At 41.3% G+C, this 17,277-nt stretch overlaps 1 protein-coding gene across 6 annotated transcripts in view; it reads right to left on the bottom strand.

The window, feature by feature from the left end:
- The window catches only part of rpap2 (RNA polymerase II associated protein 2), a 158,117-nt gene that overhangs the window by 64,091 nt on the left and 76,749 nt on the right, over positions 1-17,277 (bottom strand). For 4 of the 6 annotated variants that reach the window (XM_068036775.1, XM_068036777.1, XM_068036776.1 and 1 more), the window contains exon 10: positions 14,686-14,754. In XM_068036775.1, the coding sequence (XP_067892876.1) occupies positions 14,686-14,754 (69 nt within the window). Of the gene's footprint in view, positions 1-10,128; positions 10,685-13,276; positions 13,301-14,685; positions 14,755-17,277 lie in introns of those variants that run through there. The other 2 variants (XM_068036774.1, XM_068036778.1) reach the window with 2 other exon arrangements.

Below are 17,277 nucleotides of genomic sequence, written 5' to 3'. Positions count from 1 at the left end.
AACAACTTCTCTGGCATTGAAAATTAACTTTTACAAGTATGGAATCTCATTTCTTCAGCTTTTAATTATTGTTGGAGATTTAAAACTTTTTTTAAAAGTGCTTTTTCTTTATCTCTTTTCAGATCTGTCTCTCAGTCCAATATTTTTTCCCCTCTATTTTGTTTCCTGTTCCTGATTTGATGTGGAATTCACTATTCTAACTTACACTTCCTGGTTCAGAATTTGCACTGCTCATTAACGATTCTACAATCCAATTGTTAAGGAAATACAGTTTCTGGCCCTGTTCGCAAACGTCCAAGATACTGTAGAGAGCACCGCACCCTTTGGTTGTCCTGCTGACAGAAATTTACCATGCAAAACCTCATGGAAAGCCCATGGGAAATTGCAAGTTCAACAAACAGCATAGCAAATTCTGGTCCCATGTGACTATCAATTTGTACACAGAACGGTCCCACAAATATCAATGACTTAATGACCAGATAATGCTTTTCTAGCGATGTTGGTTAAGGGATAAATATTGGCCACGACTCCAGGAGAACTTCCCGGCTCTTCATCGAATCAGTGCCATGGTCTCTTTTATGTTTGCTTAACAGGGCAGACGCCCGGGGCCTCTGTTTAACATATCACCTGAGACAGCAACTCAGAAGTGCAGCACTGCACTGAAGTGTCAGCCTAGGTGTTAACCTTATGACTCAGAGGAGAGTGTAGTACCAATTGAGCCATGGTCGACATTCATTACACATCAGATTTCCCTTGTGTTTGTTCACATTTCCTTATTGGTTGCTCCAATAAACAATGGCGATGACATACCAATAGTTTCTCCACCCTGCTCCTATGATCCCCCCATCATGGTCAAAGAAAGGAAATAGTTTTTTAAAAAGCTAAAATGCATTTGTTTCAATCACCTAAATTACTTGGGATAAAATTTAAATTCTTGAATGGTTGCTTTTAAAAATTCAATTCAGGCAGGTCAGCACTTAACTGAATTTTAAATTACAACTGATACTTAAAAAAATACACCAAATGATAAAATTAACTTCTGATGACACAACAACTTGCATTTATATAGAACCTTTAATGTAGTCAACGTCCCAAGGCGCTTCATAGGAGTGTTATCAGACAAAATTTGACACCAAGCCACATAAGGAGTATCAGAACAAGTGACCAAAAGCTTGGTCAAAGAGGCAGGTTTTCAGGAGCATCTACAGGAGGAGAGAGGGGCAGAGAGGTTTAAGGAGGTGATGCCAGAGTTTGGGACGAGACACCTGAAGGCACAGCTGCCAATGCTGAGATGACATTGGTTCCAGCACTTCCCTCAGTTAAAACAAAATAATCTGTATCTGTACGAAAGGCTAGTTTTATGCATTAACAGCTTTATCAATTTGTCCTGACACCAAAGATTTGTATATATGAACCCCCAGGTCTCTATGACCCTGCACCCCTTTAAAATATACCATACAAGAAAGGAGGGAGAGAGAAAACATGGAACTACAGACCTGTTAGTCTGACATCTGTAGCAGGGAAAATGCTAGAATCTATTATAAAGGATGTGATAACTGGACACTTAGAAAATAATGGAAGGATTGGGCAGAGTCAACATGGATTTATGGAAGAGGAATCATGTTTGACAAACCTTTCGGAGTTTTATTTTGAGGATGTAGCTAGCAGAATAGATTAGGGGTAACCAGTGGATGTGGTGCATTTGCATTTTCAGAAGGCTTTCAAAAAGGTCCACACAGGTTAGTAAACAAAATTACAGCACATGGGATTGAGGGTAAAATACTCGTATGGATTGAGAATTGGTTAACGGACAGATAACAGTGTAGGAAAAAACAGGTCATTTTCAGGTTAGCAGGCTGTGACGCAAGGATCAGTGCTTGGGCCCAAGCTATTCACAATCTATCAATGATGTGGATGTGGGGACCAAATGTAATATTTCCAAGTTTGCTGATGTGGAGTTTGCAAGTTCTCCCTATGTCTGCGTGGGTTTCCTCCGGGTGCTCCGGTTTCCTCCCACATCCAAAGACTTGCAGGTTGATAGGTTAATTGGCCATTATAAATTGCCCCTTGTATAGGTAGGTGGTAGGTAAATATAGGGACAGGTGGGGATGTGGTAGGAATATGGGATTAGTGTAGGATTAGTATAAATGGGTGGTTGATGGTCGGCACAGACTCGGTGGGCCGAAGGGCCTGTTTCAGTGCTGTATCTCTAAACTATACTAAAAACTAGGTGTGGGAATGTGAGTTGTGAGGAGGATGCTAAGAGGCTTCAAGATGATTTAGACAGGCTAAGTGAGTGGGCAAGAACATTGCAGATGTAACATAATGTGGAAAATTGTGAAGTTATCCACTTTGGTCGGAAAAGTAGAAATGCAGGGTACTTCTTAAATGGTGAGAGATTGTGAAGTGTTGATGTCCAAAGGGACATGGGTGTCCTTGTTCCCAAGTAATCAAAAGCTAACATGCAGGTGCAGCAAGCAATTAGGAAGGCAAATGAGACCTTGACATTTATTGCAAGAGGATTTGAGTACAGGAGTAAAGAAGTCTTGCTTCAATTGTAGAGCCTTGGTGAGACTGCAGCTGGAGTATTGTGTACAGTTTTGGTATCCTTACCTAAGGAAGGATATACTTGCCATAGAGGAAGTGCAATGAAGGTTGCAATGACAGAGTATCCCTAATTCCTGGGATAGCGGGATTGTCCTATGAGGAGAGATTGAGCAGACAGGACCTGTATTCTCTTGAGTTAAGAATGTGATCTCATTGAAGCATACAAAATCTTTTACAGGGCTCGACAGGGTTGATGCAGGAAGGATGTTTCCCCTGGCTGGGGGTCTAGAAACAGGGGACACATTTAGGACTGAGATGAGGAGGAATTTCTTCAGAGGGAATTCTCTACCCCAGAGGACTGTGAGACTCAGTCATTGAGTATGTTCAAGACAGAGATCGATAGATTCCTAGATATTAAAGATATCAAGGGATATGGGGATAGTGCAGGAAAATGGCGGAGGTAGATGATCAGTCATGATCTAGCTGAATAGCAGAGAAGGCTTGAGGAGCCAAATGGCCTCTACCTGCTCCTATTTCCTATATGTCCTATATTCATGTTACGGACCCGTTAATCTAATAAAATTTGGTTCACTTCTGTTCAACATTAGATAAATCCTGGAATAAACTGCAACTTCAACCTGCTTCAGCTTAAGCTGCTTCTTTTGACTAAACCATTAATTGTGATTGGGCTACAGACCAAATGCTGGAAGGTGGGATTAGACTCGGTGGTTCGTTTACTGGCTGGCGCAAACACGATGGGCCAAGTGGCCTCTTTCTGGGCTGTAAACTTTCCATGAATTTATAATAAAATGTCTGAAGATTTCTGTCAATATTTCTAGCAGCTAATCAATGTCCCTGCCTCGCTGCATCCACACAGCACTCCCATCCTCGCCAGCAAATGTGAAATACTTTGGGCTGGATTTTATGCAGACAACAGGGGTCCCTGATGCCGGGCCAGAAAGGTGAGGGGATCCCCTACTGGGAAGTTCCAAGGGACCTCTAACTGCATTTAATGGCACTCAGGCAATTAATTGCCTGGCCCTGGGGTCTCTGTCCCCTTAAGGACAGGGACCCCGCCTCCAAGAGCTGCCGGCCAAACAGAGGGCCAGCAGCTCAGCAGTCCCAGCAGCGCCACTGGGAGCGGCGCCCATTGCTGGTACTGCCGTACGCCCAGGACCAGCCATGTAGACTCGGACTTCAGCTTAGCGGGGGCGTGCTTTCTGGGGCCAGACAGGCCCCAGCGAGGGCTGGGGAGCGGCGGGTGGGGTGGATGGGTAATGGCACAAGGGTGGCCTTTGCTGCCGAGGGGCCCTCTGTGGGTCACAGTTTGCCCAAGCAGGAGGGTCCCCCCCCCCTGCACCAGGCCACAAGGTGACTACTGGTTTTACTGGGGCCTCCCTACATGGCAGGGCTCCTATCAAAGCTGCTAAAATACCAGCGGCAACAGTAAGAAGCCCTCAAGCTGTCATTAATTGGCCTGAATGCAGGAAGACCGTTCCTGGCCTTCTCTGCCTTTGACAAAATGGAATGGTGTCGGGGACAGACACTCCACCAACCATCTACCCCCAACCCGGCAACCCCCCCGCCTTCCCTTGCCATTTTATGGGCCCCATACCACCCTGCCCATCCGTAAAGGGGTAATAAAATTCAGCCCTTGTATTGAATGTATTCATTAAATTGCTGGGAAAAAAATGGGCTTGCTGCATCTGATGTACTGCCATGCCCGCTGCAAATTTATTCAAATTAGAAATGCAGGAATATATGGAATAAGTTATACAGAAAACATGTATGTTAAACGAACAACATACTGGAACTTAGACCATCAGGAATCTATTCTGAAGCTGCGAATGTCAGCTGAACATAACCTCTTGTGTATATCTCCGAACAGCAGTTAACTGAAATGACTGATGGCTTTTGTCCTGTGATCCACATCATTTGAAGTATGTTTAAATGTTATGTCCCAAAGCTAACACTCTAGTCCCAGTATAGCAAAACCACGCTCAAGCTTTTAGGTGAAAATCTTGGAGGATTAAATCTAAGCTCTGTTGGCAAAATTGTCCACAATTCAGTGCCGTCAGCCAATTCAGACAAAAAATTAGCCAAGACATTTTTCCAACACAAGCACTGAAAGCTTTCCATTAGCTTTCACCCAGGGTATATAATACATATATAGCAAGTGCCCCAGTAATGCTGAGCAACTGCAAAATCAAGCATGCATTTTATACTACCACCATATTTAAAGATGTGTTTATCTGCATCATTTAGTATGATATATTGCTCAGCCATTTTAAACATGAATGCAAATTCAGAAGGGATTCTGAAATCCAAACTACACTGATCCAGATAAGTGAGAAATACCCAAGATAACAGGTAGGTTCAGAGCTAAAGATTGTAGGTACAAGTAGGTAACATTCATCTTTAAGATCAGTTAAAAAAACTGGAAAGTACAATAAACTATATGTTTTAGAAGTCTGCAATTTTAAAAAAATGAATCTATAAACATTATTTTGTAACTGGTCATGGATGAAATCCCAGCAATGAACAAGACAAATACCAAGGTGACCAAACTTCTATTAGCTGATGTGTTACAAAACCTATACAAGATGTGTAAAGATATTCAATACTAAAATATATTGAAATTAAAATGCCGCTGTTAAGTTACCTGAGAAATTTATGCCAGGAAACTTTCTAAAAAATTCATAAGATCTGTTTCACAAATTAGTCACTCACCCATATGAGTAAGCAGTAGAAAAGACAAAAGATTTGTTCTTACAGTTGATTAAAGATTTATACCAAAGCATTCAAGTAAAGTTACTTTCTATGTTCTGATTTAATGAAACATTTGAGCACTAGCTGAATTTATGACGCAGATATAAGGCTCACTGAAGCCTTCACTAATATTTGCCTGGGACAGTAAAGCTGAAACAATGTGTCAGACTGAAACAATATCAAGATAAGGAAATGCAATGCTGAGGATTCTATGAAGTTAGCCTGTGGCATAATTTGACCTGCAAATGTCTAATAAGTACTTCTCTACCCCTGAGGTTCCACTGACCTGGTAGATCAAAACAGAAGCATTGTGCAGCTCAATAGCCTGCAATAAGATAGCTAAAATTTTGTAATTTAAGCTTAAAAAAACAAAACCAAGACTGTTGATGGCTTTGACCCTGATGGAACTTATTACTCAGAGACTACAGTGATTTCTCAAGTTAAATGCTTCACGTAGAATTTAGACTTAAAATTTAAAATTTGCTTTACAAAAAATGACATGCAGAATTTATGCTTCGATTAGATGGGCAGTAAATAGCATTGTTTCACAAGTTGAAGTTGTAAACAGTGCTGTAAGACTGCATATATACTGCCACTCGCCCCCCTCCCCTTCAATATATGAGTGTTTCTGGTACATACATACATACATAAGAACATACGAATTAGGAGCGGAGTAGGCCACTCGGTCCCTCGAGCCTGTTCCACCATTCAACAAGATCATGGTTGATCCGATTGTAACCTCGAGTCCACATTCCCGCCTATGTCCATTAACCTTTCACCCCCTTGCTTATCAAGAATCTACCTCTGCCTTAAAAATATTCAAAGACTCTGCTTCCACCACCTTTAGAGGAAGAGAGCTCCAAAGATTTACGACCCTCAGAGAAAACATTTCTCTTCATCTCTGCCTTAAATGGGCAACCACTTACTTTTAAACAGTTTACAAAGATACAGCATTGAAACAGGCCCTTCGGCCCACCGAGTCTGTGCCGACCAACAACCACCCATTTATACTAACCTTAGTTTAGAGATACAACACTGAAACAGGCCCTTCGGCCCACCGAGTCTGTGCCGACCATCAAGCACCCATTTATACTAATCCTACACTAATCCCATATTCCTACCACATCCCCACCTGTCCCTATATATTTTCCCTACCACCTACCTATACTAGGGGCAATTTACAATGGCCAATTTACCTATCACCTGCAAGCCTTTTGGATGTGGGAGGAAACCGGAGCACCCGGCAAAAACCCACGCAGACACAGGGAGAACTTGCAAACTCCGCACAGGCAGTACCCAGAATCGAACCCGGGTCGTTGGAGCTGTGAGGCTGCAGTGCTAACCACTGCGCCGCCCCTAGTTCTAGATTCTCCTACAAGAGGAAATATCCTTTCCACATCCACCCTGTCAAGACCCCTCAGGATCTTGTATGTTTCAATCAAGTCACCTCTTACTCTTCTAAACTCCAGCGGATAAGAACACAACTAGGATCAGGAGTAGGCAATTCAGCTCCTTGAACCTGCTCCGCCATTCAATACGATCATGGCTGATTGCATCTCGGCCTCAACTCCATTTTCCTGCCTGTTCTCCATAACCCTTCAACCCATTTCTAATTAAAAATCTGTCCATCTCCTCCTTACATTTACGCAATGTCCCGTCATCCACCGCACTCTGGGATAATGAATTCCAGACTCACGACCCTTTGAGAGAAGTAACTTCTCCTCATCTCTGTTTTAAATCTGCTACCCCTTATCCTAAAACAATGACCTCTTGTTCTAGATTGCCCCACAAGAGGAAACATCCTCTCTACGTCTACTGTGTCAATCCCCATAATCATCTTATATACCTCAATTAGATCTCCTCTCATTCTTCTAAACTCTAGAGAGTCAAGGCCTAATCTGCTCAATCTCTCTTCATAAGACAAACCCCTCATCTCTGGAATCAATCTAGTGAACCTCCTCTGAACTGCCTCCAGTGCAACTACATCCCTCCTCAAGTAAGGGGACCAAAGCTGTAAGCAATACTCCAGGTGCTGTCTCACTACTGCCTTGTACTGTTGCAGCAACACTTCCCTACTTTTATACTCTATTCCTTTAGCAATAAATGCCAAAATTCCTTTTGCCTTCCTTATTACCTGCTGTACCTGCATACTAGTTTTCAGCGATTCATGCATGAGGACACCCAGATCCCTTTGCATCGAAGCACTCTGAAGTTTCTCTCCATTTAGATAATAATTTGCCTTTCTATTCTTCTGACCAAAATGGATAACCTCACACTTATCCATGTTAAACTCCATCTGCCAAATTTTGGCCCATTCACCTAACCAATCCATATCCATTTGTAAATTTGTTATTTCTATATTGCAACTTACTATCCCACCTATTTTAGTGTCATCTGCAAATTTGGCTGTAGTACCTTCTATCCCTGCATCCAAGTCATTGATATAGATTGTAAATAGTTGGGGCCCGAGGACCGAACCCTATGGCACCCCACTAGTTACATCTTGCCAGCCAGCAAAAGACCCATTTATCCCGACTCTGTTTTCTGTTGGTTAGCCAATCCTCTGTCCAAGCTAATAAATTGCCCCTAACCCCATGTGATCTTACCTTGTGTATTAACCTTTTGTGCGGCACCTTATCAAATGCCTTCTGGAAGTCCAGATATACTACATCTACAGGATCCCCATTATCCACTTTGCTTGTTACAGCTTCCAAGAACTCTAGCAAATTAGTCAAATGTTATTTACTCTTCATAAAACCATGCCGACTCTGATGGATTGCGCTTTGACTTTCTAAATGTCCTGTTATTACTTCCTTAATAATGGATTCTAACAATTTCCCAACGATAGATGTTAAACTAACTGGTCTATAGTTTCCTACTTTCTGCCTCCCTCCCTTTTTGAATAAGGGCGTTATATTAGCTTTTTTCCAATCTACTGGAACCTATCGCATCCCAGGAATTTTGGGATATTATAACCAATGGATCCGCTATCTCCGCTGTCAATTCCTTTAAGACCCTAGGATGTAGGCTATCAGGCCCTGGGGACCTGTCTGCCTTCAATCCCAATAGTTTGCTCAGTACTTTTTCCCTAGTGATGATGATTGTTCTAAGTTCCTCCCTTTCTATAACCTCTGCATTTCCTGTTACTATTGGGATGGTACTAGTGTCCTCCACCATGAAAACTGAGGCAAAATACAGATTTAGTGCCTCCGCCATTTCTGTGTTCCTCTCTATTAACTCCCCTGTCTAATCCTCCAAAGGACCAATATTCACTTTAGCTACTCTCTTCCCTTTTACATACTTATAGAAGCTTTTGCTATCCGTTTTTATATTTTGCGATACAAACCTAGCCTGTGCAATCCCTCCACATAAGACAACACACCCATTCCAGGTATTAGTCTAGTAAACCTTCTCTGAACTGCTTCCAATGCATTTACATCCTTCCTTAAATAAGGAGACCACTACTGTACACAGTACTCCAGATGTGGTCTCACCAATGCCCTGTATAACTGTAGCATAACCTCCCTACATTTGTATTCAATTCCCCTCGTAATAAACAATAACATTCTATTAGCTTTCCTACTTGCTTGCTATACCTGCATACTAGCCTTTTGCGATTCATGCAATCTCTCACCATTTAGTTAATACGCTTCTGTTTCAGTCTTCCTGCCAAAATGGACAATTTCACATTTACCCACATTATACTCCATTTGCCAGATCTTTGCCCACTCACTTAACCTATTTATATCCCTTTGTAGCCTCATGTCCTAGAATCATAGAAAGTTTAAGGCACAGAAAGAGGCCATTTGGCCCATCATGTCTGTGCCAACCGAAAAACCATCCACTCATTCTAATCCCACCTTCCAGCATTTGGTCTGTAACTCTGCAGATTACAGCACTTAAGGTGCATATCCAGACACCTTTTGAATGAATTGAGGGTTCCTGTCTCAACTATCCTTTCAGGCAGTGAGTTCCAGATCCCCATCACCCTCTAGGTGACATTTTTTTCCCTCACCTCCCTTCTAATTTTTCTACCAATCACTTTAAATCTATGCCCCCTAGTCAATGACCTCTCTGCTAAGGTGAATAGGCCCTTCACCTCCACTCTATCCAGGCCCCTCAAAATTTTGTACATTTCAATCAGATCTCCTCTTCACAACTTACATGAAATGCTATGAGAAAGCAGACCAATGCTGTCCATGCCATCTCAACATTAAAAATGATGATATCACGGGAGTGGAGCGGTGCACATATATTTTAGGTGCTCAGAGAGCTCTCTACAGCAGAGAATTTGATTTGTAGTCCACAATATAATTCAGATGTTGCTGGTGACATTTTGCACTTTCCAGCTGTGCCTCACAATGGTATTTCAGCATAACCATCATCTCAAAGGGACTTGCTATTCATGCTCACTTAAACTGTCTTCTGTAGCACTCGAGCTTCTAAAACCGGTCCTCATACTTGGGTTCAGTCTCACGAATCCTCTCTGGACCACCTCCTATGAAAATGTTTTGTACCATAATTTGCTGGAACTGCAAGCTGATAATGGTGTAGTGAGGGCGTCAGGGCAACTGGGACCTTGGTTTATGGTGGAACCAAGAGTTTATCTACCTAACCAATGTGCATTAAGGATTGAGAAAGAAACAGGAACAAGAGGGAACCTGGGTGAATTAGTGTCAAATCAGGTACAGAAAGAGAAAGAGAGAAGGAAAGAAAGACTGGATTGAGAGAGAGGAATAAAGACAGTAAGGATAAGTAAAGCATGTAAAAATTGTAAATTTTATTTTAAATTTAAGAATTCACTACCTGAAGGAATAAGACTATATAGTTTCAATTGGTCTCTTTTCGGGCCAGAAAGGTTGATTGGTATTGCATTACAAATTATCACAGTTAAAAGTGTACTTAAGCTCTTAATACCAGACTTAATCTTCTGTGGCTAGTTTAATGAGCAATTAATGTAAAAATCCAGCAAGTTTTTAAAAATAACGGAGAGGCCAAGAACGAGATGCTGTTTGTACAAAGTAAACTGCAGAGTGCCGTATATCAACTAGCAAGTCCTGGAGACTTGCAATTTACAGCATACCTCTTAATCCCCTGAATTTCCTGCATACTTTGCACATTAATAATGTCATGCGCCTTTAACAGGTCATATTTTGCAACACGATCTGAGTCTTTTAATTTTATTCCATCTAAAGTACTTCCTGAACTCGGAGGGCTTCATGATCAGTCCCATCTGTCCCGATGAAGGGTCACTGACTTGAAAAGTTAGCTTTGCCTCTCTTTCCACAGATGCTGCCAGACTTGCTGAGTATTTCCAGCATTTCTTGTTTTTATTTCATGATCAGTTCCATTGCCACGAGAGCACAAACTGCAGTTATGGAATGTAGAAAAAAAGTTGGAACACTGACTTGCATGCAATTATTCTGCAACACTGACGTTATACATTACTTATAACATGTAACTGCACAACTAGTTAAAGATTTTAGTCTTGAAACTTATGCGGCTGTCTTTAAAAATAAAAGGGACACTATGATGGAATAAATGGAGTATAACATAATGTGGTTAAACGGTTAATAATTCAATTACTTCACTACATTCTATGCAAAATTTTAACATTAGACTGGTTTAAAGGTACTGCAGTGCAATAAAGGGTTACGTCCTTAATGTGCTATTCAGAAATCGGCAAAGAATTTGTTAATTGTAACATGTACAAAGTTTGAGATCTTCATTAGAAGTAAACAGTTAAAAATTCAATTGGTCAGGCACACTGATATTTGATTAATATTCATTATGGTAAATTTCTCAATCCTTCTTATACCATATTTAAACTTAAATGTTGGGCTATAATGAATCTCAAAGCGTGAAGGCTTAGTTTGTTCAGCTGGCTTTGAAACTTATCTCACCTCAATTCAGCTTTTTCTACACTGGATTTGGATTTATCTAGTTGTAATTTAAACTTGTCAATACATCATTTAATCAACAACTAAATGGCAACAAACTTTAGTGATGTAAACAATTCACTCTCAAGGGAGAGTGCATAAGAAAACTGTATTCGTCAACAGAAATATATTTGCAGCAGATGGAGAGGGGAAGCTTTTCATTCCAAAGAAGCATTAGTTTTGTATCAATACAAAACAAACTACATTTGGTGCAGCTTTAGTGAATTTCTGCTCTGCCTCCATATTTCCAAAATCATGATGCAAGATTAAACATTATACAAAACAGTAGAATAAATTGCCAGATTGATGTCAGAGGCAGCAGGGGAGGGGTAAGAGAGCAGACCACAGCTGTTTGCTCAAGCATCCCTGCTCCTCTGAAACTACAATCAGTGCTAAAAATGCACTTAACGGCTGGATCTGGCAGCTCACTCCTCCCTTTAGCTACCAGGTTTCCCAAACTCTGGGAAACCCAGCCCACACTGTTAAATTTAAATGTCTGCCAAAAAATGAGGTACACAGCCTATTAGCATTTTAAAATCATTGACCCAGATCTCAAGAACAGGTTACTCAGCTGACCCCAGACCCGCCACAGTTAAACCAGAAGTAGGCACGTTCATGGTGAGTTGGGGTGGGATTTCATATTTACCAATTTAGTCAACCGAAGGGGGCTTAAAATTTTCATTATATCAAATTTGAAACATAGAAAATTTATGGTACAGAAGAATGCCATTCGGCCCATTGTGTCTAAGCTATGTCTCAACTGACAATCAAGCCCAATCCCTTTTTCTTGCTCTTGATCTGTAGTCCTGTCGGTTATGGCACTTCAAGTGCATACCCAAATATTTTTAAATGCGATGAGAGTTTCTGCCTCTTACCACCCTTTCACAGGCAATGGGTTCCAGACCCCAACCATCCTCTGTGTGAAAACATTTCTCCTCAACTCCTCTCTAATCCTTCTGCCAATTACTTTAAATTTATGCCTCCTCTGTTCCAAGGAAAACAATCCCAGCTCAACCAATTGTCATGCTAGGCCTCCACCTGCCAAGAATGAGGCACATTAATTTTGTCATGAACACTGATTTCTTTTTACTGTTGTTGGAGCAAGGAAATGACTTGTTAAACAGATCAGCCGTGGCTGGAAAAAAGACACTTGCATATCAACAGAGTGTGTTTGGAAGGACAAAGCAGCCATTCCCTGACACATTCATCCCACAATAGACCTTTGTACACCAGACATTGAAGGTGGGGGAATTCACAGGTGACGGCTGAAAGGAAACCCTCAACCTCTTTCTCACCTGGTTGTGACACAATCTTTCCTCATTGATAAAATTCTCCATTCCTGGCAACATCCTCATCAATCTCCTCTGTATCCTCTCTAGTGCGATCACATCCTTCCCGTAATGCGGTGACTGGAACTGTATGCAATATTCTAGCTGCAGCCTAACTAGTGTTTTATACAGTTCTACCATAACCTTCTTGGTCTTGTATACTGTGCCTCGGCTAATAAAGGAAAGTATCTCATATGCCTTCTTAACCACCTCATCTACCCGTCCTGCTACCTTCCAGGATCTGTACACTCCAAGGCCGCTCTGTTCCTTTACATTCCTCAGTATCCTACCATTTACAGTGTATTACCTTGCCTTATTTGCTCTCCCCAAATGCATTACCTCATATTTCTCAAGACTGAATTCCATTTGCCACTTTTCTGCCCACCTGGCCAGTTTATTGATATCTTGCCACGGTCTACATCTTTCTTCCTCACCAAACATACAACCAATTTTTATATCATCTGCAAATGTCTTAATCATGCCCCCTACATTTAAGTCTAAATCATTGACATATACCACAAAAAAAGCAAGGGGCTGAGCCCTGCGGAACCCCACTGAAAACAGCCTCCCAGTCACAATCCAACTTGCCACTAGCCCTTGGATCCCATGGGCTCTTACCTTTCTGAACAGTCTGCCATGAGGGACCTTGTCAAAAGCCTTTGTAAAATCCATGTGCACAACATCAAATGTGCTACCCTCATCGATCCTTCTTGTTACCTCCTCATAAAAATATCAAATTAGTCAAACACAGCTTTCCCATAACAAATCCACACTGACAGTCCCTAATTTATTCATGTGTTTCTAAATGATGATTTATACTTTCCTTCAGAAATTTTTCCAATAATCTGTCCAAAGTTAGGCTGACTGGCCTGCAATTAGTCTATCCCTTCCTCCCTTTTTAAACAATGGAACAACGTTAGCAGTCCTCCAGTTCTCTGGCACCATGCCTGTAGCCAGAGGGGATTGGAAAATGATAATAATCAGAACCTTCCCTATTTTCTCCCTTGCTTCTCTTAGCAGCTGGAACACATTTCATCCGGAACTGGCGATTTATCCACTTTCAAGGATGCTAAACCCCATAACCTCATTAAATTAAAATAAAATCAAATCTCACTAGTTTCATAATCCTCCTCCTTAATTACAATATCTGCACTGTCCCCCTCCTATGTGAAGACAGACACAAAGTATTCATATAAAACCATTCCCATGTCTTCTGCCTCCACACTCAATTTACCTTTTTTGTAACCAATTGGTCCTAATCTTTACTTAGTTATTCTCTTGCTCTTTTTGTATTTATAAAGCTCACAAGTATTACTACTGTTGCTTTGAGAACAATATTTTTTAGAATTTGCGTGCAATACATGGCTCTTAGAATGCTGGCTGTTCTGAGGAAATGCGATGCATCCTGGGCAAAAATTTTGTTCAAACAAGTCTTGATGCAGATTTTCCTGGAGACTAGAGCTATTATAAGAACATCTACATCATCAGTACTGTTGAACAGCGCAGAAAAGAGCTAAGAGATTACAATTTTCCCCTATATTGTGCAATCAATAACAAATCAGTAGTCTTTGCTGAAAAATGCATGGGTGGTGTAATATCAGTTGAGGACAGGGTCAGGCTTGGCTGCAATACCCATGATCAAATAGCCTGATACTTAATGCTAGCACGATAGATCTGCATCACAGGATTGGTCCTGGCTTTCAGGAAAGCAGGAGATAAGAGGAGCAAATCTGAGGTGGGTAGGGTGAGGTGGTGCAAAGTCTAGTAATTCATCATAGAGAAAAAATATATAAATCTTATAAAACTGCCTACTGTTGAGGTATTTTGTTTATCTGCATACTCCTACATGACCACATTTTTCTAAGTACATTATTCTATATGCTGTGCCTTCCTTCTAAATCAAGACTCATTTCAGTCTTTCCCAGGATCTCATAGCTCATTATCCTCTTTCAATCTCCTTATTCATATAGTCTTCAGGTTTTTTAAAAAACTCAAGCTTGTACTCCACTAATCACTACCATTTGGTTTACCCAGTCTCTTTTGCTCTTTTCAAGAGCCTCTTGCTTTAACCTCTGAACAAAAATAAAGTTATTAATACTTACACTGAAAGCAGCACGACTGCAATTAAAATCCATTCTGGAGTTTTGTGAATGATATTTGTATTAGTTAGCCTGTAAAACATAATTGGAGAAAACAATCAGCTAGAAGAGGTGAAGTTCAAAGCTGTTCTTTGTCCATTTCTAAATTTCTCCTTATGTTTTTATTTCTTCAAACCTTTTAGGGCCTTTGCATGACACAATCCCTGGCCAAGATCAAGCACGAGAACTTGGTTCTATCCAGGTAACACTGCTCCCTGCCTATACTACTCCTTAACTGGCTATTTTGCAGGTCCATGAGGGCATTTTACGGTGGACTTTCTCCTTAACTTTCCCAGCTTGAAAAGGTAGCAGAGATCAAGATCTTATGTGGAACATCGCTGCTCATAAAGTGACATCCTACCATTTGATGGCTTCACGTAATGCTCTGTCAAAACACTGCCCAAGTGTCATCTCCACATCAACACTACTCATCACTTAAAAAAAAAGTGGTGCCAGAAACTAAGGAGAAGAGCACGAGCTAAGCAAATGGTCATATTTTATCTTGCTGGTGTCAAAAATGCCACATAGGGAAGTGGAAATATTTTGTATCCAAAAATAAGTCCCTATGGTAGTTTTTCGAATCCATTAAAAGGGCTTTATTTCAAATCCAAATATTACTGTGATACCATTCAGCAACACTTCTACAAAATTAAAAGGCAAATAGAACCATTGATGAAGTATATAAAACCAAATTCTATTAAAGGATGAACCATTGAGCAAGTGCATTCTCTTGAGTAGACACAAGCTGTTTAAGCAGAGTTCCCATCATATGCCTTCAGATGGAAAAATTTGATAAGATTGGATTCATACAGAATCACAGAATAATGGAAAGATGTAAAGGTAACAGGGTTGTTGTGGTGGGTGATTTTAACTTCCCCTAAATTGACTGGGACTCACTTAGTGCCAGGGGCTTAGATGGGGCAGAATTTGTAAGGAGCATCCAGGAGGGCTTCTTGAAACAATATGTAGATAGTCCAACTAGGGATGGGGCCGTACTGGACCTGGTATTGGGGAATGAGCCTGGCCAGGTGGTCGAAGTTTCAGTAGGTGAGCATTTCGGGAACAGTGACCATAATTCCATAAGTTTTAAGGTACTTGTGGATAAGGATAAGAGTAGTCCTCGGGTGAAGGTGCTAAATTGGGGGAAGGCTAATTATAACAATATTAGGCAGGAACTGCAGAATTTAGATTGGGGGCGGCTGTTTTGAGGGTAAATCAACATCTGACATGTGGGAGTCTTTCAAATGTCAGCTGATTAGAATCCAGGACCAGCATGTTCCTGTGAGGAAGAAGGATAAGTTTGGCAAGTATTGGGAACCTTGGATAACGAGGGATATTGTGGGCCTAGTCAAAAAGAAAAAGGAAGCATTCTTAAGGGCTGGAAGGCTAGGAAAAGACCTTGAGGAATATAAAGACAGTAGGAAGGAACTTAAACAAGGAGTCAGGAGGGCTAAAAGGGGTCATGAAAAGTCATTGGCAAACAGGATTAAGTATAATCCCAAGGCTTTTTATACATATATAAAAAGAGCAAGAGGGTAACTAGAGAAAGGGTTGGCCCACTCAAGGACAGAGAAGGGAATCTATATGTGGAGCCAGAGGAAATGGGCGAGATACTAAATGAGTACTTTGCATCAGTATTCACCAAAGAGAAGGACTTGGTGGATGATGAGCCTAGGGAAGGGAGTGTAGATAGTCTCAGTAATCTCATTATAAAAAAGGAGGTGGTGTTGGGTGTCTTGCAAAGCATTAAGGTAGATAAGTCCCCAGGGCCTGATAGGATCTACCCCAGAATACTAAGGGAGGCAAGGGAAGAAATTGCTGGGGCCTTGACAGAAATCTTTGCATCCTCATTGGCTACAGGTGAGGTCCCAGAGGACTGGAGAATAGCCAATGTTGTTCCTTTGTTTAAGAAGGGTAGCAAGGATAATCCAGGAAATTATAGGCCAATGAGCCTTACATCAGTGGTAGGGAAATTATTAGAGAGGATTCTTCGGGACAGGATTTACTCCCATTTGGAAACAAACGAACTTATTAGCGAGAGGAAGCATGGTTTTGTGAAGGGGAGGTCGTGTCTCACTAATTTGATTGAGCTTTTTGAGGAAGTGACAAAGATGATTGATGAAGGAAGGGCAGTGGATGTTATCTATATGGACTTCAGTAAAGCCTTTGACAAGGTACCTCATGGCAGACTGGTACAAAAGGTGAAGTCACACGGGATCAGAGGTGAGCTGGCAAGATGGATACAGAACTGGCTCGGTCATAGAAGACAGAGGGTAGCAGTGGAAGGGTGCTTTTCTGAATGGAGGGATGTGACTAGTGGTGTTCCGCAGGCATCAGTGCTGGGACCTTTGCTCTTTGTAGTACATATAAATGATTTGGAGGAAAATGTAGCTGGTCTGATTAGTAAGTTTGCGGACGACACAAAGGTTGGTGGAGTTGCGGATAGTGATGAGGATTGTCAGAGGATACAGCAGGATACAGATCGGTTGGAGACTTGGGCGGAGAAATGGCAGATGGAGTTTAATCTTGACAAATGTGAGGTAATGCATTTTGGAA

The sequence above is a fragment of the Heterodontus francisci genome, chromosome 8 (assembly GCF_036365525.1).
Source record: "Heterodontus francisci isolate sHetFra1 chromosome 8, sHetFra1.hap1, whole genome shotgun sequence".
NCBI classification, from domain to species: Eukaryota; Metazoa; Chordata; class Chondrichthyes; order Heterodontiformes; family Heterodontidae; genus Heterodontus; species Heterodontus francisci.
The sequence above is the reverse complement of the archived record's forward strand: the minus strand, read 5'-3'. Positions and strand labels throughout refer to the sequence as shown.